Source organism: Dendrobates tinctorius, unplaced genomic scaffold (genome assembly GCF_039654945.1).
Source record: "Dendrobates tinctorius isolate UK_male_01 unplaced genomic scaffold, ASM3965494v1 ptg000074l, whole genome shotgun sequence".
In the NCBI taxonomy this organism is placed as follows: Eukaryota; Metazoa; Chordata; class Amphibia; order Anura; family Dendrobatidae; genus Dendrobates; species Dendrobates tinctorius.
The window spans coordinates 3639213-3664874 of NW_027361742.1; the positions used below are offsets into that span (position 1 = coordinate 3639213).

The window sequence follows — 25662 nt, forward strand, 5'->3', positions numbered from 1 at the left end:
GGAACCCCAACACCAGTCCCGCGGGCAGGTTGTTCATTACAAAACATGAAATACGTTCCTGGTGTAAGGAACTCACTTTAAGGAGAAACTCTTCAGTACAAAACACAATGTCATTCTTAACCAGTGGTGTTTTGTCAATAGCAACAAGGTGAATCGGAGTCTCCAACCTAACTGTCCCTAACTTACACCTGGCCACCAAGTCAGAGTCGATAAAGTTCAATGATGAACCGCAATCCACGAAGGCAGTTGTGGATGTGGAGACACCCCCACAACAAAGTTCCACTTGAAATGACATTTTAGAAAATGCAGAAAAGGGTACCTGAGAGCCTGGGTGACCTCCACGATAATCACCCGGGCTCAGTCGCTTGTTGGTTAGTGGCCGGGAGGGGCAATCCTTTTTCCCATGTCCATACTCGCCACTGTGAACACAGCATTTTCTCACGTGCCGTTGTCTCCTTTCTTCCTCCTTAAGCTTGATGGTTCCCATCGCCGTGATTTTCAGTGAAGAACTGGCTCCCCTTCCTTGGGAGAATAATGATGTCTCGGTTTGTATCACTCCCCTTGCCCGTAACCTGCGATCCATTCGGACGGCCTGTGTCATAGCTTCCTCCAGGGCATCAGGTGGGGGGTGGAGAGCCAAGGCGTCTTTCAGATGCTCAGACAGGCCTCTACGGAACAACCCCCGGAGAGCGGCGTCGTTCCAGCAGACCTCAGCAGCCCAGCATCTGAACTCTGAGCAAAACCACTCGGCTGAGTGTTTCCCCTGGCAAACATTCATCAGCCTGTCCTCAGCCATACGCACCCGATCAGGCTCATCATAAATATGCCCCAGGGCCTCAAAAAATGCATCCACAGTCATACGCTCAGGGGCCGTGGTAGGAAGGGAGAAAGCCCAAGCTTGGGGGGCTCCCCTTAACAGAGACATAATGACCCCCACTCTCTGACTTTCATCCCCAGAAGAGTGTGGTCTTAAGTAGAGTTGAGCGACTTTTGTTTTTTTAGGGTCGCGTTTCGTTTCGTGAAACCCGACTTTTCCAAAAGTCGGGTCGAGCAAGATCGTCCGATTATAGGTTAGAAGGGGTACCGTATCCCCGGATAACATGTATGGATAGCGTACACATTCAAAATATATGTCTATACAGCATGAGGCAGGCTCAGACGGTGTTAGGCCCAGTATGGATTGCACGTCATTGCACAAAGGTTAGAAAGGGTACCGTATCCACGGATAACATGTATGGATAGCATACACATTCAAAATATATGTCTCAAGAGGCTGGCTCAGACGGTGTCAGGCACAGTATGGATTTGACGGCCCAGATTACACAGCGGAGGAGCAGGGAGAGGTAAAGATTGCAAATGCTGGGGCCCTGGCCAAGCAAGGGGAGCCCACTCGTGGGCGTCAGTACTGGCACTGGGCCCCTCATAGTACAGCGGTGTGTCTGACGGCGGGTGTGCACCACCACCGTCAGAGACACTTGATTGCACTATGAGGGACCCTGTGCCAGTGCCCGCGCCCAAGAGTCGGCCTACCCACCTGTCCAGGGCAACGGTACTCGCACGGTGTCGTGCGCTAGGTGGTGACCCCGGCCATGGGGGGGAGGCAGCACAGTTAGGGAGTTTTAGAAAGTGGCATATGTTGATGTTGGACATTCAACTGATGCAAAAGGCGAAATAGGTGAAGTACCAGGAAGAGGTGGACCAAAGCAAGCCATTTTTCTGTCACCCTATGTGTCATCAGGGGAAGGTGGGACAAAATCCTTGGAAACCCATGCGTGGTTCATTTTAATGAAGGTTAGATCATCCACATTTTGGGTTGACAGACGGGTCCTTTTTTCTGTCAGGATTGATCCAGCTGCACTGAAGACTCTTTCCGATAGCACACTTGCAGCTGGGCAAGCGAGCTCCTGTAAGGCATATTGTGCCAATTCAGGCCAGGTGTCCAGTTTAGCGGCCCAATAGTCAAAGGGGAATGACCTGTGTGGGAGAACATCGATATGGGAGGAAAAGTAGTTTGTAACCATAGTTGACAACTGCTGTCTCCTGTCACTTTCCATCGATGCAGTATTACCAGTTGTGTGAGCGGTATTTGAAAAATCAGTCCACAACATTGTCATGAAACCCCTGTCTCCAACGCCACTTCTGCTGTGTGCACCACGAACACCTCTGCCAAGCTGCCCCCGGCCCGTACGGCTCGTGTGAGAACCATCACCGCTGCTGTGTGCTGGGAATGCCTCAAGCAACCGATTTACCAGAGTTGCTTGTTTATTAGCCAATATTAGGTCAAGGTTCTCCTGTGGCATGATGTTTTGTAATTTGCCTTTATAGCGTGGATCCAGGATGCTGGCCAACCAGTAGTCGTCATCGTTCATCATTTTGGCAATGCGGGGGTCCCTTTTTAGGATCCGCAAGGCATAATCTGACATGTGGGCCAATGTTCCCGGTGTCAATGATGCACTGCGAGTGCTGGGTGGAGGAGCACTTTCTGGCAAATCCACATCCCTCCAGTCACGCACAAACCCTGTACCAGACCTTGCCACGCCAACATTTTCACTTGCCCCACGAGATGCATCCTCCTCCCCTAAGTAATCATCCCCATCATCCTCCTCCTCCTCCTCCTCTTCTTCCTCCACCTCGTCCAGGAGAGGTCCCTGAGCAGACAATGGCTGAATGTCATCAAGGATTCCCTCCTCCTCTTCCTCCTCATCAACATTGGCTGCAGACGCCTGCTCCTTAAGGTGCGTCAAAGTTTGCATGAGCAGACGCATAAGTGGGATGCTCATGCTTAGGATGGCGTCGTCTGCGCTTACCAGCCGTGTGCATTCCTCAAAACACTGAAGGACTTTACAAAGGTCTTTCAGCTTCGACCACTGCACGCCTGTCAACTCCATGTCTGCTCTCAAAGTGCCTGGCCGTGTATCCTCCCACAAATGCATTATGGCCTGCCTCTGCTCGCACAGCCGCTCCACCATGTGCAGGGTGGAGTTCCACCTTGTTGCAATGTCGATAATGAGGCGGTGGTTGGGAAGGTGGAGCAATCGCTGCAGCTTCTGCATACGAACGGAGTGTACAGGCGACCGGCGGATGTGCGCGCACAGTCTTCGCACCTTCTGGAGCAGGGCTGTTAACTCCGGATAATTTTTGAGGAAGCACTGCACCACCAGGTTCAAGGTGTGAGCCAAGCAAGGTATGTGGCTGAGTTTTGAAAGGGCTATGGCTGCCACAAAATTACGGCCGTTATCACTAACTACCTTGCCTGCCTCAAGATGTACACTGCCCAGCCATGACTCAGTTTGTCGCTTCAAGTACTCGGCCAGCACCTCGGCGGTGTGTCTGTCGCCCAAACACATCATCTGCAACACAGCCTGCTGACGCTTTCCACTAGCTGCTCGATAGGGGGACACATCGTGTGCAACAGTGGCAGCTGCAGATGGAGTGCTCGTACGACTGCGCTCTGTGGACGAGCTGTCGCTTCTGGAGGAGGAGGAGGAGGAGGTTCGAACGCCTACAGCCAACTGTTTCCTATACCGTGGGCTAGGCAGCACTGTCCCACCACCGCTGTCCCCTGTGGACCCTGCATCCACCACATTAACCCAGTGCGCAGTGATGGACACGTAACGGCCCTGGCCATGCCGACTGGACCATGCATCATTTGTGAGGTGCACCTTTCCGCTCACTGACTGCTTGAGTGCATGGACAATGCGGTCTTTCACATGATGGTGGAGGGCTGGGATGGCTTTGCGAGAGAAGAAGTGGCGACTGGGTAGGTCATAGCGTGGTACTGCATAGGCCATGAGTTCACGGAAAGCTGTGCTTTCCACCAACCGAAAGGGCATCATCTCAAATGAGATTAGTTTGGCAATGTGGGCTTTCAAACCCAGTGTACGCGGATGAGAGACTGAGTACTTTCTTGACCTACTCATAGTGTCTGGGAGGGTGAGCTGGACTTGAGAGCTGCATATGGTGGAAGTAGCGGTGGACAGGGCGGACTGAGAGAGGGTTGATGATGGTGATGGAGTTGGTGTTCTTTCTGATGGCCTAGAATCAGTCTTTCGTTGATATAACAGTGGGATTCCCTGACTGCTGTGGCCTTGCAACGACACCTCAACATTTGCTGCTGTGCTAACCGGTGGGCTTACAGTGGGGGAAACAATGTAGCGTTGCTGACTACCTTCGTTGTGATCAGTTGCACATGTGGCACTTGAGGTTTGGTGTTGTGTCCACGCTTGCAAGTGCATGCTGGTTAAATGTCTAAGCATGCAACTGGTATTCAAATTTTTCAGATTTTTCCCTCGGCTAAAGGTCTTTGCGCACTTCTTACAGATAACCTTGGCCTGATCATGAGGATTTTGTTCAAAAAACTGCCACACTGCACTCTTCCTACTTTGGCAGACATTTTGCGGCCTAGCACGCTGTGATCTTTTGACCCTCTGGACAAGCTGTCAAGCAACTCTTTTGATGTTTGGAACCTGTCTTTGGAGTGCTCCGGGCCTGCCAGATAACAGCTGTTGCGATGTCGATGTCTGCTGTGGATGCTCCTCATCTGAGCTATTGGAAGCAGCACCCTCTTCCCCCAATGGATGCCAATCTGGGTCAACAACTGGGTCATCCATCACCTCCTCTTCCATGTCATGTGCACCTTTCTCTGTGTCACGTGTATGGTGGTATAGTGTGCGGGAAGGGGCACCTGAGTCTCATCAGGGTCAAAATCTGGCTCTGTACACTGCGAGGACAATGTAGTGCTCTGAGTGAATGTACCAGCAGAATCATCCATCAGCGGCTGTGCATCAGTGCACTCCGTGTCAGATTCATCTTGGCCTGGGTAATTCACCATTTGACTTGATAATCCAGGCATGGTATGTGAAAACAGCTTCATGGAGTAATCAGTAGTATGGCCTGCGTCATCCTTCAATCTTGGTTGGGGTGAAGGACACAAGGAAAGGTGTGGTTCATGAACATGAGCCTCCAATGACGACTCAGTGCTTTTACTTTTTACAACTGAAGAAGAGGAGGCGATAGAGCTGGAGGCTGAGTCAGCAATGTAAGACAAAACTTTTTCCTGATGCTCTGCCTTTAAAAGCGGTTTGCCAACTCCTAGAAAACTAAGCGTTCGAGTCCTTATGTAGCCAGACGATGACGCAGGGTCAGCACCTCCTGCATTCGGTCCTATTTTGCTCTTGCCACTACCATCAGATCCACCACCAACACCATCATTACCAGCTGCCAACCCCCGCCCAATTCCACGGCCTCTTCCACCAGCCTTCCTCATTTTTGGTAGAAATGTAGACAAAATCCAACAAACTATATAGTAATGTAAAACAAGGTACAAGGTGTCTATAGGACAGGGGAGTTTTAGAATTTCTGCACACACTTGTGGACAGTGGACACTTGTGGATTGTGTGCGGCCCACTGATATCTGAGCGCTATGTGACACGCTCGATGGCACAGCTGCCTGTGACCAAAGTGACGAGAGGATAATGGAGATTTTGAATCTCTGCGTACACTTTTGGACACTGGACACTTGTGGATTGTGTGCGGCCCACTGATATCTGAGCGCTATGTGACACGCTCAATGGCACAGCTGCCTGTGACCAAAGTGACGAGAGGATAATGGAGATTTTGAATCTCTGCGTACACTTGTGGACACTGGACACTTGTGGATTGTGTGCGGCCCACTGATATCTGAGCGCTATGTGACACGCTCGATGGCACAGCTGCCTGTGACCAAAGTGACGAGAGGATAATGGAGATTTTGAATCTCTGCGTACACTTTTGGACACTGGACACTTGTGGATTGTGTGCGGCCCACTGATATCTGAGCGCTATGTGACACGCTCGATGGCACAGCTGCCTGTGACCAAAGTGACGAGAGGATAATGGAGATTTTGAATCTCTGCGTACACTTTTGGACACTGGACACTTGTGGATTGTGTGCGGCCCACTGATATCTGAGCGCTATGTGACACGCTCGATGGCACAGCTGCCTGTGACCAAAGTGACGAGAGGATAATGGAGATTTTGAATCTCTGCGTACACTTTTGGACACTGGACACTTGTGGATTGTGTGCGGCCCACTGATATCTGAGCGCTATGTGACACGCTCGATGGCACAGCTGCCTGTGACCAAAGTGACGAGAGGATAATGGAGATTTTGAATCTCTGCGTACACTTTTGGACACTGGACACTTGTGGATTGTGTGCGGCCCACTGATATCTGAGCGCTATGTGACACGCTCGATGGCACAGCTGCCTTTGACCAAAGTGACGAGAGGATAATGGAGATTTTGAATCTCTGCGTACACTTTTGGACACTGGACCCTTGTGGATTGTGTGCGGCCCACTGATATCTGAGCGCTATGTGACACGCTCGATGGCACAGCTGCCTGTGACCAAAGTGACGAGAGGATAATGGAGATTTTGAATCTCTGCGTACACTTTTGGACACTGGACACTTGTGGATTGTGTGCGGCCCACTGATATCTGAGCGCTATGTGACACGCTCGATGGCACAGCTGTGACCAAAGTGACTAGAGGATAAGGGAGATTGGATTGCTTTTAAAAAAGCAGTTTGCGGAGCAGTGGGTAAACAGCAATGCCAGCGTGTCAGGAAGCCTTAAAAGGCAGCCCAACAACCAACACCACTGATACACCACAATATAGCCTCCCCTTGCACTGCACACACAGTGACTTGTGTGTTGTGCAGGCCAAATCGCTAGCAGCAGAAGCAGTTTTTTTGTCTTCTTCCCTGCCTAACGCTCTCCCTACAGAATCAGCAGCAACCTCTCCCTATACTAAGATCGGCAGAAGTAAGATGGCGGTCGGCGTGCACGCCCTTTTATACCCCTTGTGACGCCCACAAAAGCAAGCCAATCACTTGCATGCCTGTAAGCATCGTTCCTATTCTGCTGTGTTCCGGACTTTGCCCTTACTGTTGCCCTTAAGCCTGGCTTCATTCGGCCATACTGGTTCCTGTGACATCACCGCCTGTTGGTCCCGCCCGCCGGGTTTAAATAGCTTTCCTGGACGTGACTACCTTGCTTGTATATCTCGTCCTGTACCTGATCTGCTAGCTGGGAGTTGCACGCTGTGCTACCTCCTTCCTTCCTGCTGAATCCACCTGGATTATCTGCTGCCTACTGCCGCCGCCTGGACCCTCTGACGGTGTCTGCCTGAAGGCTCCTTCCAGCTCTGCCTCCACCGCTCACCGCTACTACAGCACTCACGGTATGCGCTGAAGATCTTGACTGCTGTGTGCGTTTCACCTGAGAGACTTATCCCTGCTACCTTTACACATCCAGTATCAATTACCTAGTGACTTTCTCTGCCACTGCACTGTGCCCGAAGATTCCCCTCCCGCAAGGGAGAGGGCTAAGTGACTGTCCTTGCCTGCATTCTTAAGATTGTGTCTGCTTACATCTACATAGTGCTGGTGTACAATTTGCTATCTACTGGACTGAGTTCTGCTGCTGTTACCACTGCTGTCATTGTCTGGCTCCGCCAGCACCTGTGCTGTTCTGTGCTGCTTGTTTAATACAAACTACTTTCACGTATACCTGTGTCTGTGACTCTATCATCTAGCCACTGTCTTCATAGAAACCTACTATACATCACTACAGGATATACAAGCCCCCCAATATGGAGACCGCAGGTGTAGAGTCCCTGGAGAAACGTGTAAGCAAGCAGCTTGCTTTGATACGGCAGGATGTGGCAGGCATTAGGACCCAGCTGGACACGCTGGAGCAACGTATCGAACACAACGCCGGGGCAGCAGAGGCACAGTTGCAACGACTGGCAAATCGGATTACGGCGCTGGAACAAGCAGCTCCTCTTCAGGGTGATCGTGTTCTGGCGTTGGAGCAAGCGATTCCTATGCAGCTCGATCGGATTGCTGCTCTGGAACAGGCCCCAGCCGCGCAGGTAGCAGGTGCTGCCCGGGATACTACACCGACCTTCCCGAAGCTTCCACCCTTCCGGTTCGCTGGTGAGAGGGATAAATTCCGAGGATTTTTGAACCAGTGCCGGATCTTCTTTGCTGCTCATGCCCCACAGTTCACTACTGAACGCTCCAAAGTTCTGACTATAGTCATGCTGCTGTCTGGTAAGGCGCTCGCGTGGGCCAACCCTTTGATTGAGACCGACGACCCTCTGCTTAACTCTATGGACAATTTCATTGCCGCAATGACGCAGATGTTTGATGACCCGAACCAAGCTAATACTGCTGAGACGACGCTGCTGACCCTTCGGCAGGGGAAGCGTTCGGTGCTGGAGTATGCATTGGACTTCCGTAGATGGGCTTTAGACACCACCTGGAACGGGGCAGCCAAGCAGGCCATCTTCCGCAGGGGATTGTCTACGGCAGTTAAGGATGAACTGGCACGCGGGGACTCGCCCGTGCTTCTTGGGGACTTCATCAATCACTGCATCCGCATTGACAATCGACTCTCCGAGCGCAGACAGGAGCGCTGGTCGGATCTACGGTTTAATAACACTGTTCCGTTCTCTTCTCCCTCCAGAGATGTCACCAGCAGGAGGAATCCCGAGCCCGAGCCCGAACCGAATGCAGGTGGATGCCGTACGTAGAAATCCTCCTGATGCCCGCAAGGAGCATCGCTTTAAGGAAAACCTGTGCTTCTACTGCGGGGGGACCGGTCACTTCATCTCCGAGTGTCCAGTCAGGAGACGTAAGACGGCTGCAGCTATCATTGATTGTAACTCCGAGGCGGGGGAGTCCTGCGTCCTAGATCTGAACAATTCGGGGGGCAGAGACAATCAGAGAGACCTGGACTTTGCCGATATGAATTCGCTGGCATCTCTTCCATTGAACGCAGTGGTGATCTCGATGACATCCGTCGTTTCCTCCTACTTCGCTACTAAGAAGAATTCCCACTATTACCTATCCTTGAGGGTCTGCTTCCAGGGTCGGTGTGTCGAGAGCGCCGCCATGTTGGACTCCGGGGCCTGTGGGAACTTCATGGATATCGCGTTTGCAAGGAAGCATGGAATCAGGGCAGTGAAGAGGGAGTCGTCAGTCTTGATGGAGACAGTAGACGGGTCGCCACTTACATCTGGACCGGTAACCATGGAGACTGAGTCGGTGAAGGTATGCATTGAAGAGGAACATGTGGAACATTTGTCCTTTTTACTAATATCTTCTCCTCACTTCCCTATTATCCTGGGGTTACCTTGGCTCCAGGTTCAGAATCCTCGCATCAACTGGGAGACCAGGGAAGTGCAGTTCCCTCCAAGTTCTAACAGCAACCCCGCTATTCCTAAGGTCGCGGCTATCCCCAAGGTAGTAGCTACGATTGAGGGACAATTACCACCGGAGTATCAGGATCTGGCAGAGGTATGTGACAAGAAGAGGGCAGATATGTTACCTCCCCACCGGCCTTATGATTGCCCGATAGAACTGGTATCTGGGGCGGAGATCCCATTCGGGCGTATTTACCCTTTGTCTGGTCCTGAATTAAAGGCCTTGAAGGACTTCATCGACGAGAATCTCGCCAAGGGCTTCATCCGACTGTCTACTTCTCCTGCGGGTGCACCAATCTTCTTCGTGAAGAAAAAGGACGGGGGTCTGCGTCCTTGCATGGACTACCGTGATTTAAACAAGGTAACGGTCATGAATCGGCACCCGCTACCCTTAATCTCTGAACTACTGGAGAGGGTGAAGCAGGCTAAGATATTCACCAAACTGGATCTTCGGGGAGCCTACAATCTCGTGAGAATTCGGTCTGGAGATGAGTGGAAGACGGCCTTCCGCTGCCGTTATGGACACTTCGAGTCACGGGTCATGCCGTTCGGACTACAAAATGCTCCTGCAACCTTTCAGCATTTTGTTAATGACATTTTCCGAGATGTGCTTGATGTATTTATGGTTGTGTATCTCGATGACATTTTAATCTTTTCCAGTGATCTCGAGGAACATCGGCTCCACGTGAGGACAGTGCTGCAACGCCTGCTGCATAACCATCTTTACATCAAATTGGAGAAATGCGAGTTCCACAGGGCAACAGTGCAGTTCCTCGGTTATGTCATCTCTCCACAGGGTCTCCAGATGGACGATCAAAAGACCAGAGCGATCCAGGAGTGGCCAGCGCCAGGATCGGTGAAAGAAGTTCAGAGGTTTGTGGGATTCGCCAACTTCTATAGGCGCTTCATCCGTAACATCTCTGAGATTGTGGCTCCCATCACCCAACTGACTAAGAAGGGGGTACCGTTCCGGTGGACTCCGCAAGCCCAGGAGGCGTTCACACGGCTGAAGGACAAATTTGTGTCGGCTCCCATCTTAAGACATCCAGACCCAGACCTGAGCTTTACTCTTGAGGTGGACGCATCGGATGTCGCCATCGGCGCAGTGTTGTCACAGAGAGGAGGTGAGAAGGCAGTTCTTCATCCTTGTGCCTTTCTTTCTCAGAAGCTATCCCCGGCGCAGAAGAACTATGACGTAGGGAACAAGGAGTTACTGGCGATTGTGACGGCGTTCAAGGAGTGGAGACACTTGCTGCTGGGGTCCTCAACTCCGATTACAGTTCTTACCGACCACCGAAACTTGGAATTCATGCAGTCCGTAAGATGTTTGAACCCACGTCAGGCACGTTGGAGCTTGTTTTTAAACCAATTCAACTTCATCATCTCCTACAGGTCGGGGGCACGGAATGGTAAGGCAGATGCGCTATCTAGGATTGCTGCTCCTGAGGAAGTGATTAAGTCGTCTCCTAGTACTGTTGTGTCTCCCGCTCATTTCATCTCTGCAATCCATCATCAGGATCTTCTGTCTGAGATCAAAGCAGCATACGCAGCAGATCCGTTGCTAAGGCAACCTACCCCCGAAGTAAGCCTAAATTTCAGTGGAGGAGTGTGGTTACAGGAGAATCGGCTGTATGTACCAGAGGTGACAAGACTTGAAGTCCTCCGACTGATCCATGATTCTAAGATTGGGGGACATCGTGGAATAACGAAGACCCAAGAGTTCCTGGCTCGGTACTTCTGGTGGCCTTCGTACCGGAAGGACGTGGAGGGATACGTGTCATCCTGCGAGGTATGTGCTCGGTTCAAGACGCCTCGTGCGTCGCCTTCCGGGTTGTTACAACCCTTGCCTATACCATCTCGTCCCTGGAGATCCATCTCAATGGACTTTATTGTTGAACTACCGGTCTCCAAGGGTATGAACGCCATTCTAGTGGTCGTGGACCGCCTCACTAAGGCAGCACACTTTATCCCTTGTGCTGGATTACCCACAGCAAAACAGACTGCAGACTTGTTGATTCAAGAGGTGGTCCGTCTGCACGGAGTCCCGGATGAGGTGATCTCTGATCGTGGGGTGCAGTTCACGTCTAGGTTCTGGAGGTGTTTCTACGCGGCTCTGGAGATTAGAGTAAGTCTGTCTTCGGCTTACCATCCACAGACCAATGGACAGACGGAACGTACGAATCAGACCCTGGAGCAGTACCTCCGTTGCTACTTAAGTCATCTGCAGGACGATTGGGTAGATCTGCTTCCCCTGGCAGAATTCACATATAACAACTCGCAGCACTCCTCGACTAAGCAGTCACCGTTCTTTGCTAATCAGGGTTACCACCCAAGTATCTTGCCGCAGTTCCCCAAGGAGGCTGCAGTGCCTGCTGTGTCTGACCATCTTTCTTTCCTACAGCAGAATTTGGAAGCTCTGAAGACCACCTTGACGACAGCGCAGGAGAGGTATAAGAGAGCAGCAGATCGTACCAGGAGGCCGGCTCCGGTGTATAGGGTGGGAGATACGGTCTGGTTGTCTACCAAGAATCTGAGGGTGAGGGCACCGACTGTCAAGCTTGGGCAGAAGTTTGTAGGGCCATACAAGATCGTGGCTCTAGTGAATTCGGTAGCGGTGCGTCTGAAATTACCCCCTGCCTGGAAGGTTCACCCGGTGTTCCATGTTTCCCTACTAAAGCCAGTTGTACCAAATTCCTTCCCAGGGCGTACTTCCTCTCCTCCAGCTCCAGTGCTCGTTGATGGACATGAACAATATGTCGTGGAGAAGATTCTGGATTCACGGATCTTCAGAAGGAAGCTGCAATACCTGGTCAAGTGGCAAGGATACTCTGTCAAGGAGAATTCCTGGGAACCGGTGGAGAATATCTGTGCTCCGCGGCTGCTGGAGCAGTTTCATCTAAGGTACCCGGACAAGCCTGGTCGAAGATTGTCCGGAGGACATTCTTTAAGGGGGGAATAATGTAAGCATCGTTCCTATTCTGCTGTGTTCCGGACTTTGCCCTTACTGTTGCCCTTAAGCCTGGCTTCATTCGGCCATACTGGTTCCTGTGACATCACCGCCTGTTGGTCCCGCCCGCCGGGTTTAAATAGCTTTCCTGGACGTGACTACCTTGCTTGTATATCTCGTCCTGTACCTGATCTGCTAGCTGGGAGTTGCACGCTGTGCTACCTCCTTCCTTCCTGCTGAATCCACCTGGATTACCTGCTGCCTACTGCCGCCGCCTGGACCCTCTGACGGTGTCTGCCTGAAGGCTCCTTCCAGCTCTGCCTCCACCGCTCACCGCTACTACAGCACTCACGGTATGCGCTGAAGATCTTGACTGCTGTGTGCGTTTCACCTGAGAGACTTATCCCTGCTACCTTTACACATCCAGTATCAATTACCTAGTGACTTTCTCTGCCACTGCACTGTGCCCGAAGATTCCCCTCCCGCAAGGGAGAGGGCTAAGTGACTGTCCTTGCCTGCATTCTTAAGATTGTGTCTGCTTACATCTACATAGTGCTGGTGTACAATTTGCTATCTACTGGACTGAGTTCTGCTGCTGTTACCACTGCTGTCATTGTCTGGCTCCGCCAGCACCTGTGCTGTTCTGTGCTGCTTGTTTAATACAAACTACTTTCACGTATACCTGTGTCTGTGACTCTATCATCTAGCCACTGTCTTCATAGAAACCTACTATACATCACTACAATGCCCTTCTGAAAGATGGTGGTGACCCGTGCCTATGTCATCACGTTGCCCACAGTGTCCGTGGATCCTGATTGGCTGAAAAAGAGCGCAAAACAAACTTTTGAAACGCGACTTTGGCGCGTAAGTCGCCGACCTCGTGGCCGACCTCATCCTAGGGTCGGGTTTCGTTTCATGAAACCCGACTTTGCCAAAAGTCGGCGACTTTTGAATTTTTTCGACCCGTTTCGCTCAACTCTAGTCTTAAGGAAAAAAAAAGCTTACAGCCCTCCTTGAAAACTCTGAAGTCATTTTTATCTCCAGAAAAGGTATCTGGTAACTTCACTGGAGACTCAGGGGAAATTAATGTAACATCCCGATCCCCCAATGAAAGAACCCCCTGCACAGTGTCAGCGATCAGCTGCTGAGACTGAGCCAGGACTCTTTGTTCTCCAAAGAGCTTCTGAGACATCTGCGTCAGATGCTTAACCTGCTCAGAAAGAGTGTGCACAGGATCCATCACACACACAGGTGAATGGGAGCAGAGAAAAAAAAATGGTATGGGTCAGTTATAATGTCAGAGACACCGCACTGCACTTGCTCATAGAGCCAGTGCGTGTGTCCTGAGAACAGAAGCAGTGCTAAAAGATACCTGTGGAGTGTGCAGCAGAGGTGACCATGCGTGCTTCAGGCTAATAGTGTCAGGGTCCAGTCAGCGCTGGAAGGTAAAGAGGCAAAGGACCTGCGGACACTGAAACTGAGTAATGTGCACGGGATCTATGGTCATGTGACTGCAAGGGGGCGGGGCTTAGCGTCCTGTATTCAGATAGGACAGGACACCATACAACAACTCAGAGTCAGGCAAAACAGAGGTCACACACAGTACGGGCAAACGAGGTACAGAAGGGACAAACAGAAGGGTAGTCAGACAGAGCCAAAGGTCATACACAAGAGGGCGACGTGGTACCAAGGGGACGAGCAGAGAGAAGTCGGGTCACAAGCAGAGAGTCATACACGAGAGGTAGCGCAGTACAAGAGGGTCAGGCAGAACTCGTAACAGGGACAGAACCAGATCACAACCGAACAAGCAAGCAAGATATCAGGCACAAGGCACACGTATACAAGAGGTCACTTAACTCAGCTGAGGGCAGGAGTATAACTGACACTGGACCCAGGTCCAGTGAGCACTAAATAGCCTCCTGCTGCCAGAGAGAGGCAGCACAATTAACCCATAGTCTAACCAGGACGGGTCAAAGCGAAATCCCGTCCTGGATCATGACAGAAATGTATTGTTGGACATATAATTTGGTTGGAGAGCAATCTATTGTAGGACTTCTGGGGTAACAAAAATTTGGAGAAATTCAAAGGGGCTAAAATTGGTGACATTTAATTTTATTCTAGGGGCTGCTGAAAAGAAGGAATTTGAGGGGAAAAATACCCTGTCGGCATACCACAGTGAAAGGAGGACTGCAGTTCTGTGTCCTGCCTCTGACACTTCAGCAGTGATGACAGACTCCACTACCATCGGACTGCGGGATCCCGTGTATGAGGAGTTGTCATCACTGGCTGAAAACTGCTCTGCTTCAGAGGCAGATTCAGTTTCACTCCTGGAACTGCCAGAGCAAGTCAAAGGGAACAACTGCTTCACCTTAAACGTTCTGTTGGCCATTATAATATTGTATATACCTGCCTCGCAAAAAAAAAAGTTAATCTAACACTAACAGACCTAAACCTAATCTAACACTACTAGACATAAACCCAATCTAACACTTGTATATCTAAACCTATTTTTTTTTTATAAACATATATTTAGATATATGTCTATATATTTATTTTTACTTTTGAAGAAACCCCAACACCTAACCCTGACAGATTTAGGGAAACTGATCTAAAAATTAGATTTTTTTTCATTGACAGGACAGTAAAAATTTGTTTTTAGTGTGGATGAGGACTGTATGACATAGACTAGATGATCTAAACTATCTCAAACTTGGATCTAGCCTGCTGTATAACGTTTGTTGAATACAAAAATATATATACATATATTTTTAGTGTGCAACATCTCTGCACACAGAACAATTTCTCCGTCACTAAATGACAAGATAGGATATGGCGGGACGTATCACATTTAGCAACAGGAATTTTTTTATTTTAATCTGAATGAGATGTGCATACAGATAAATTTCACCGCCAATGAATGACACAGCGATATATGGCATGCTAAATCACATTAACAAGGAAATGAGGAATAGATAAAGTCTGCATGAGACTTTTGGGTACGGTTCAGTTTGATGGCGAATTATGTTCCAATAAGTAGAGATCAGGTTATATATAAAAGGACTATGATTAGGGAATGTGATAGGCCAGCCTAAAAAGATGTGTTTTTAGGAAGCGCCTTTCAGGGAGCGACCAGATTAGGGGTGTTATCGTCTTTGAGATTCTCAGAAGTTGAAAGCTGTGAGAGGTTACAAGAAGTGGGTAGAGATAGAGGCTGGGATGCAGTTGGGGAAGTGGGGCTGTTGAAGCTTCCCAGGATAAAGGTTGGCAATTCTAAGAACATGAAGAGTGGCAGCAAGGCAGAAAAATGGTCAAGGAAGTGGATGGGTGAGTCTGGGGGCCGGTATATGACCTCTACTCTGAGGAAGTTTTTTTGCTCTGCCATAGCTCTGCACATAGATTAACCCCTTTACTCCCCAAGGTGGTTTGCATGTTAATAACCTGGCCAATTTTTACAATTCTGACCACTTTCTCTTTATGTGGTTATAACTCTGGAACAATTAAACGGATCCCCGTGATTGTGAAAATGTTTTATCATGACATATTACACTTAATGATAGTCATAACATTTCTTCAATATGACTTGTGTTTAGTTGAAAAAAATGTAAGTTTGGCAAAAATTTTGCAATTTTCAAGTTTTTAATTTTCATACCCTTAAATCACAGAGATGTCACATAAAATAGTTAATAAATAACATTCCCCACATGTCTACTTTGCATCAGCATGATATTGGCACCAAAATGTTGTTTTTGTTATAAAGTTTTAAGGGTTAAAAGTTGACCAGCGATTTTTAATTTTTCCAGCAGAGTTTACAAAACCATTTTTTTAGGAAACACATCACATTTTAAGTCACTTTGAAAGGTCTATATGACAGAAAATACCCAAAAGTGACACTATTCTAAAAACTGCAATCCTCAAGGTGCTCAAAACCACATTCAAGAAGTTTATTAACCCTTCAGGTGCTTTACAGGAATTTTTGGAATGTGGAAAAAAATGAACATTTAACTTTTTTCACCCAAAATTTAATTCAGATCCAAATTTTTATATTTTGACAAGGGTAACAATAAAAAATGGACACCAAAATTTATTGTGTAATTTCTCCAATACCCCATATAAAGGAGAAAACTACTGTTTGGGCGCAGAAGAGAAGGAGCACCATTTGACTTTTGGAATGAAAAGTTTGCTGGAACAATTGGCGAACACCATGTGGCATTTGGAGAGCCTTTAACATGCCTAAGCAGTGAAAATCCCCCAAAAGTGACACCATTTTGGAAACTAGACCTATTAGGGAACTGATCTAGATGCATGGTGAGCATATTGAACCCTCAGGTGCTTCACAGAAGTTTACAACGTTGAGCCGTGAAAATAGAAAAAAAATACATTTTCACCACATGCAGGTGCATCTCACAAAATTAGAATATCATCAAAAAGTTCATTTATTTCAGTTCTTCAATACAAAAATATATTATATAGAGTCATTACAAACAGAGTGATGTGTTTCAAGTGTTTATTTCTGTTAATGTTGATGATTATGGTTTACCGCCAATGAAAACCCAAAAGTCATTATCTCAGTAAATTAGAATACTTTATAACACCAGCTTGAAAAATGATTTTAAAATCCAAAATGTTGGCCTACTGAAATGTATGTTTAGTAAATGCACTCAATACATGATCGGGGCTCCTTTGGCATCAATTACTGCATCAATGCAGCGTGGCATGAATGCGATCAGCCTGTGGCACCGCTGAGGTGTTATGGAATCCCAGGTTGTTTTGATAGCAGCCTTTAGCTTGTATGCATTGTTGGGTTTGGTGTCTCTCATCTTCCTCTTTACTCAAAGAGAAGCATCAAAAAAGGCTTAAAGAAGGCTAAAATGGTACAAAGAAATGACTTACTACAACCATGTGTCAAAACGATAAATGAATCTAAGGTAAGATTTATCTTTACCTACAATCATAAATGGATGGAGATGAGGGAAATTCTGAATAAATATTGGCCTAGACTTCAGATGGACCGCATACTTGCCAAATATATCCCCAACCAACCATCAATCACTTACAGATGTCCACCAAATCTCAAGGATCAACTTGTTCATAGCCATTATCCAGGACCACAACTGAATAAAACTTTTGGATCTAAAGGGCCTAAGTGGGGGTTTTACCCCTGTGGAACCTGCGTAGCTTGCCCTAACATGTCCCGAGCCCTTACTTTTCAATCAAGCAATGGTAAGAAAGAATTCACAATCACTCAGCACATAACTTGTGACACCATAGGTGTAATCTATTACGCGGTAGGTCCGTGCCCTAAAATTTATGTGGGGCTTACATCTAGACCACTAAGAATTAGAGTGAGGGAACATTACCGTGATATTTTGAATGCACAAGATGTGGATGATTGGACATTATTGAAGCCAATAACAAAGCACTTTAAAATGTTCCATGATTGTAATGCCAAGCTTTAAGGGTCATGGGTATTGATAGAGTACACATGCTGTGTATCTATTTACTGGTCATCCCATTGCCAAATAGTGAGGGTAGATTATAAGATTCTCTGCCATTTATGTGTGTACTCTAGCAATTTAATTCTCTTTTATGCACTATAGCACCTTCATTTTTCGTGAGTTATTTTAGCTTTAGATTGTAAGTTTGCGAGCAGGGCCCTCATTCCTCTTGGTATCTGTTATGATCTATGTGACTATTGTTATGCTGTATTGTCTATTGTCTGTACAAGTCCCCTCTGAAGTGTAAAGTGCTGCGGAATATGTCGGCGCTATAGAAATAAAATGTGTTATTATTATTATTACTTACCCAATAAAAGTTAAGGTTTTTTTTCAGTTAGCTGGTTGTTTTTTCACCCTTTTTCTTATTTTATTTCGTAAGACACTCCATACCGACCTGGCCAGGTATATCCACAATTTGCTTCCAGGCTGTTCGGCTCTCCATCATGATCTGTTACCAGTGCCCCGGTCTGTACTATCAACCATCAAGTAAAGGAAAAGAAAACTACAGCCCTTTTGTCTTCTAGTGATCTCTTGCACCCTGAGTCCTGCACCACAAGTTACACGAAGCCTGATATAAACGGAACTGGTAGCCCTGGGGCCCAGCTCCACCTATGGGGAGCAGAACCATCTCAGCTGTGTCACCATCAGCCCTAGCGGTCTCCTTTAGCAGCGTCGACCATCCGTTGCTGAACACCACAGGTGGCGTCATGTTAAATCCCATATACTGTACATATTCCCCATTTTAAGGCACAGTCAGGGCCACGGAGTCGGGTCATGGTCCCATGACTTCCCCAAAGAACTGTCCGACCAGGTTCTGAGTACCCACGGCCTTGTTGGGTGTGTCAATGAGAAGTGGGTTTTCCTGTGGCCATCCAGTATGTGCGTTCTAAGACTTATTGGGGTGCATGTAACTTTGGTGCAGGTCTGGCCTTGCATTCAGTGCATAGGCTAACAGTATGGGAGACACACTTTCTTCGAATGAGAACTTTTTTGTCATGAGGTCCTCAAGTACATCTTTTGAAAGAGTTGTTGGTGTGCGTGTTACTTTGGTGCAGGCCAGGCCTTGCATTCAGTGCATAAGTAAACAGTATAGGAGTACCAAATGAATGCTGGGAACTTTGGCTGCATGTGGCCATCCAGTACCTCGGTTCAAAGACTTATTGCGGTGCATGTAACTTTGGTGTAGGGCAGGCCTTGCATTCAACGCATAAGCAAACAGTATGGGAGTACCAAATGAATAATGTGAACTTGGCTTTCATGTGGCCATCCAGTACATTGGTTCAAAGCCTTATTGGGGTGCGTGCAACTTTGGTGCAGGGCAGGCCTTGCATTCATTCAATGCATAAGCAAACAGTATTGGAGTAAAAATGAATACTGGGAACTTTGGTTGCATGTGGTCAGCCATGACGTCTGTTCAATGGTTTGTTGGGGTGCGTCCAAATTTTGGGCAGCCTTGCCACTCACTGTATGAGCAATAACAGTATAAGGGACCCACTGTTTAATAATGGGCACAACAAAGCATAGCTGGCTTATGGCTCTCTAAGAAAAGTGAGGGCCAACTGCTAGCCCTATAAAAATAGACTTTGTGACTTTCAGAGTCCCTCCTTCATAAATTAAACAGGATGTGTCTGATGATGTGTCACACACAAGGCCAAATAAAATTGTAAAATATTATAATGACATTTCCCAGTGAATACATTTGTCTTCTTTGAATGCAACAGTAAAGTTGAAAAACAGATCAAAAACCCTATGTGTGAACATAGCCCAATTGGTGGAGGAACATTTTTGTTTTGGGTTATTTATGTTGCCTTACATACAAATCATTACCCTGGAAAGGATGATCCTTAACATATTTCCCAGGAAAATCCATTTTGGTATCGTTTTTGTATGCTTTATTGTGCGCCTGTAAAAGTGGCGTAAGACTCTGACAACATTGTTTACAGCTGTGACCTGGGAGTCAGAAATCCTTCCAGGGGCGATCCCCATGATGTTCCCATGTCATTTTAGCACTGTTAAAACAATTTCAGAAGTTTTTAGACCCTAAAACAACCCCTGGGTGGGGTTGCAGCAAAAATGCTCTGTTTTCCCATAGACTTACGTCGGGCTCGTTGCTTGGGTCGAGCACCCGAACAAACCAATTTGCTCGACCCAAGCAACGAGCACCTGAGCATTTTAGTGCTCGCTCATCACTAGCCAAAGTAAGTGGTCAGCGTAGAGAACCGGTTAACTGTGATCCCAAATGTTATGTTAAATGTTCCCAATAACAGCTTACCACAAAAATGCAAGACTCCACTCAGATATGTCATCTATTAACGGAAATATAGGGAGCTTTCATGTTACTGGTAGAACAAAGGCTCTGGAAAAGCAAAATGGCTCCTCACTCGCCAAAAGAAATTCAGCAAATTCTCTGCTCCCAAATCCAAATGCCCCCCTCCCTTCTGAGCACCAGTGTGTTAAAACCACCTATAGCGCCCACATGTTTGGCATTTCTGTAGTGATGAGAGCCCTCCTATTCTTGTCTCCAGAAGCATTAGCTGGATATAATGTACTAGTGACTATAAAGTACTTACTGTTCACTACAGAATACTGGTCACTATAATGGCAGTTTGCAATTTTCACTCAGCAACATCCACTGCTGCCTGTGTCTGGAAAACACTCATGGAGTCAAAATCGTCACTACATCTGTAGATAGATTCATAAAGGGTTATAGTTTCTAAAATGGGGTCACTAGAGGGGGTATTCTGCTTTTCTAGCACTTAGGGGATTTTTATATGGAATCCACAAACTAGTCTAGGAAAATCTGCTCTCCAGGAGGCAAATAGCGCTCTGTCCCTCCCGAGTCTCTACGTATGGCTAAGCAGTACTGTACAGCCACATATGAGGTATTTCTACATTAACCCCTTCACCCCCAAGGGTGGTTTGCACGTTCATGACCCGGCCAATTTTTACAATTCTGACCACTGTCCCTTTATGAGGTAATAACTCTGGAACGCTTCCATGGATCCTTGTGATTCTGACATTGTTTTCTCGTGACATATTGTACTTTATGTTAGTGGTAAAATTTCATTCAAATGCCTTGCGTTTATTTGTGAAAAAAAACGAAATTTGGTGAAAATTTCGCAATTTTCCAACTTTAAATTTTTATGCCCTTAAATCACAGAGATACGGCACACAAAAAACTTAATAAGTAACATTTCCCACATGTTTACTTTACATCAGATCGGATGCCATGTCACATTTGGAGAGCCCCTGATGTACCTAAACAGTGGAAACCCCCCACAAGTGACCCCATTTTGGAAACTAGACCCCACAAGGAACTTATCTAGTTATGTGGTGAGAACTTTGAACCCACAAGGGCTTCACAGAAGTTCATAACGTACAGCGGTACAATTAAAAAATCATATTTTTTCCAAAGAAAGGTTTTTTCACCCCCAATTTTTATTTTCCCAAGGGTAACAGGACCCTAAAAGTTATTGTGCAATTTGTCCTGAGTACGCTGATACCCCACATGTGGGTGTAAATGACTATTTGGGCGCATGGCAGAGCTCAGAAAGGAAGCAGCGCAATTTGACTTTTTTGGCTGGAATTGAGATCGGACACCATGTCGCGATTGGAAAACCCCTGGTGTGCCTAAACAGTGGAAACCCCCCACAAATGACACCATTTTGGAAACTAAACCCCCCAAGGAACTTATCTAGATGTGTGGTGAGCACTTTGAACCCCCAAGGGCTTCACAAAAGTTTATAATGTACAGCCGTACAATTAAAAAATCATATTTCTTCCAAAAAAATGATCTTTTCACCCTCAATTCTTATTTTTGCAAGGGTAACAGGACCCTAAAAGTTATTGCGCAATTTGTCCTGAGTACGCTGATACCCCACAAGTGGGGGTAAACCACTATTTGGACGCATGGCAGAGCTCGGAAGGGAAGCAGCGCCATTTGACGTTTTTGGCTGGAATTGAGATCGGACACCATGTCGCATTTGGAAAGCCCCTGATGTACCAAAACAGTGAAAACCCCCCACAAATGACTCCATTTTGGAAACTAGACCCCACAAGGAAGTTTTCTAGATGTGTGGTGAGTAGAGTTGAGCGATACCGTCCGATACTTCAAAGTATCGTATCGGATGGTATTGGCCGATCTTTAAAAAAAGTATCGGTATCGCCGATTCCGATACCGGAAGTCCCATTCAAGTCTATGGGACTTCCGGAATCGGAATAAGAAAAACCCTTTCCTGCCCTTGTACAGCCTCTCTGGGGTCTGTACGGGCCTTTCGGGGGGCTGTGCCGGCCTGCCAGGGGGTCTGTGCAGGCTCCGGTGGTCTGTGCCGGCCTGCCGGGGGGCTGTGCCGGCCTGCCGGGGGGCTGTGCCGGCCTGCCGGGGGGCTGTGCAGGCTCCGGGGGGCTGTGCCGGCCTGCCAGGGGGCTGTGCCGGCCTGCCGGGGGGCTGTGCAGGCTTCGGGGGTCTGTGCAGGCATCGTCCGATGGGACTACAAGTCCCATCGGGCGATGCCTGCTACCATGACAGTGATTGACACATTAGCCAATGATGGGACAGTAGTAGTCCCATCATCCGGCTAATGTGTTGAATGTAAAAAAAAAAAAAAAAAATTACATGCTACATACATACAACATGCATACTACATACATGCTACATTCATACTACATACTACATACATGCTACATTCATACTACATACTACATACATGCTACATTCATACTACATAAATACTACATGCAACATACATACTACATATATACTACATACATACTACATATATACTACATGCATGCTACATACATACTACATGCTACATACATACTACATATATACTACATGCATGCTACATACATACTACATATATACTACATATATACTACATGCATGCTACATACATACTACATGCTACATACATACCACATACATACTTCAGTCTGCATTGTGATTGCTATAAGTGTGTGCTAGAAGTGTGAAGATTAATTTAAGAATTAAAACCAGAAGGATGTATACAGACTGTGCCCTGCTACCTGCCACCATCGCACTCTAACAAGCATCTCTATTCTTCCGACAGGTATGTCCATCCACCCAGCTCTCCTGCTCTCCTGCTGTCTGTCTATGAAGGACACACAGTGCATCACCCAGCTTTGCACATAGACTTGCCTCTGCACCTAGCATTCACATGGTATGTCCATCCACCCAGCTCTCCTGCTCTCCTGCTGTCTGTCTATGAAGGACACACAGTGCATCACCCAGCTTTGCACATAGACTTGCCTCTGCACCTAGCATTCACATGGTATGTCCATCCACCCAGCTCTCCTGCTCTCCTGCTGTCTGTCTATGAAGGACACACAGTGCATCACCCAGCTTTGCACATAGACTTGCCTCTGCACCTAGCATTCACATGGTATGTCCATCCACCCAGCTCTCCTGCTCTCCTGCTGTCTGTCTATGAAGGACACACAGTGCATCACCCAGCTTTGCACATAGACTTGCCTCTGCACCTAGCATTCACATGGTATGTCCATCCACCCAGCTCTCCTGCTCTCCTGCTGTCTGTCTATGAAGGACACACAGTGCATCACCCAGCTTTGCACATAGACTTGCCTCTGCACCTAGCATTCACATGGTATGTCCATCCACCCAGCTCTCCTGCTCTCTGTCTATGAAGGACACACAGTGCATCACCCAGCTTTGCACATAGACTTGCCTCTGCACCTAGCATTCACATGGTATGTCCATCCACCCAGCTCTCCTGCTCTCCTGCTGTCTGTCTATGAAGGACACACAGTGCATCACCCAGCTTTGCACATAGACTTGCCTCTGCACCTAGCATTCACATGGTATGTCCATCCACCCAGCTCTCCTGCTGTCTGTCTATGAAGGACACACAGTGCATCACCCAGCTTTGCACATAGACTTGCCTCTGCACCTAGCATTCACATGGTATGTCCATCCACCCAGCTCTCCTGCTCTCCTGCTGTCTGTCTATGAAGGACACACATTGCATCACCCAGCTTTGCACATAGACTTGCCTCTGCACCTAGCATTCACATGGTATGCCTTTCAGCTAACCCCAGCTTACCCCAGTGTTATTTATGACCTTGTTTACTCTGGCTTGATCATATACATATGGTCCACTCTTAATTGTCTGGCCAAGATGAGCAGAGACCACTCCTCTCTGCTTCACACCTGACTGCACTTAGTTGTACATATATTGCAGAGCACAAGTCTGCATTGTGATTGCTATAAGTGTGTGCTAGAAGTGTGAAGATTAATTTAAGAATTAAAACCAGAAGGATGTATACAGACTGTGCCCTGCTACCTGCCACCATCGCACTCTAACAAGCATCTCTATTCTTCCGACAGGTATGTCCATCCACCCAGCTCTCCTGCTCTCCTGCTGTCTGTCTATGAAGGACACACAGTGCATCACCCAGCTTTGCACATAGACTTGCCTCTGCACCTAGCATTCACATGGTATGTCCATCCACCCAGCTCTCCTGCTCTCCTGCTGTCTGTCTATGAAGGACACACAGTGCATCACCCAGCTTTGCACATAGACTTGCCTCTGCACCTAGCATTCACATGGTATGCCTTTCAGCTAACCCCAGCTTACCCCAGTGTTATTTATGACCTTGTTTACTCTGGCTTGATCATATACATATGGTCCACTCTTAATTGTCTGGCCAAGATGAGCAGAGACCACTCCTCTCTGCTTCACACCTGACTGCACTTAGTTGTACATATATTGCAGAGCACAAGTCTGCATAGACTTCAGTCTGCATTGTGATTGCTATAAGTGTGTGCTAGAAGTGTGAAGATTAATTTAAGAATTAAAACCAGAAGGATGTATACAGACTGTGCCCTGCTACCTGCCACCATCGCACTCTAACAAGCATCTCTATTCTTCCGACAGGTATGTCCATCCACCCAGCTCTCCTGCTCTCCTGCTGTCTGTCTATGAAGGACACACAGTGCATCACCCAGCTTTGCACATAGACTTGCCTCTGCACCTAGCATTCACATGGTATGTCCATCCACCCAGCTCTCCTGCTCTCCTGCTGTCTGTCTATGAAGGACACACAGTGCATCACCCAGCTTTGCACATAGACTTGCCTCTGCACCTAGCATTCACATGGTATGTCCATCCACCCAGCTCTCCTGCTCTCCTGCTGTCTGTCTATGAAGGACACACAGTGCATCACCCAGCTTTGCACATAGACTTGCCTCTGCACCTAGCATTCACATGGTATGCCTTTCAGCTAACCCCAGCTTACCCCAGTGTTATTTATGACCTTGTTTACTCTGGCTTGATCATATACATATGGTCCACTCTTAATTGTCTGGCCAAGATGAGCAGAGACCACTCCTCTCTGCTTCACACCTGACTGCACTTAGTTGTACATATATTGCAGAGCACAAGTCTGCATAGACTTCAGTCTGCATTGTGATTGCTATAAGTGTGTGCTAGAAGTGTGAAGATTAATTTAAGAATTAAAACCAGAAGGATGTATACAGACTGTGCCCTGCTACCTGCCACCATCGCACTCTAACAAGCATCTCTATTCTTCCGACAGGTATGTCCATCCACCCAGCTCTCCTGCTCTCCTGCTGTCTGTCTATGAAGGACACACAGTGCATCACCCAGCTTTGCACATAGACTTGCCTCTGCACCTAGCATTCACATGGTATGTCCATCCACCCAGCTCTCCTGCTCTCCTGCTGTCTGTCTATGAAGGACACACAGTGCATCACCCAGCTTTGCACATAGACTTGCCTCTGCACCTAGCATTCACATGGTATGCCTTTCAGCTAACCCCAGCTTACCCCAGTGTTATTTATGACCTTGTTTACTCTGGCTTGATCATATACATATGGTCCACTCTTAATTGTCTGGCCAAGATGAGCAGAGACCACTCCTCTCTGCTTCACACCTGACTGCACTTAGTTGTACATATATTGCAGAGCAC

At 47.6% G+C, this 25662-nt stretch overlaps 1 protein-coding gene across 1 annotated transcript in view; it reads left to right on the forward strand.

Annotated features, from left to right (window-relative positions):
• The first annotated feature begins 10189 nt into the window (after positions 1-10189).
• The window catches only part of LOC141096366 (uncharacterized), a 35522-nt gene continuing 20049 nt past the window's right edge, over positions 10190-25662 (forward strand). Inside the window, exons 1-3 of the mRNA XM_073582921.1 lie at positions 10190-10658; positions 10766-11038; positions 11651-12103. Of these exons, the coding sequence (XP_073439022.1) occupies positions 10656-10658; positions 10766-11038; positions 11651-12103 (729 nt within the window). The 5' untranslated portion in view covers positions 10190-10655. The remainder of the gene's footprint in view (positions 10659-10765; positions 11039-11650; positions 12104-25662) is intronic.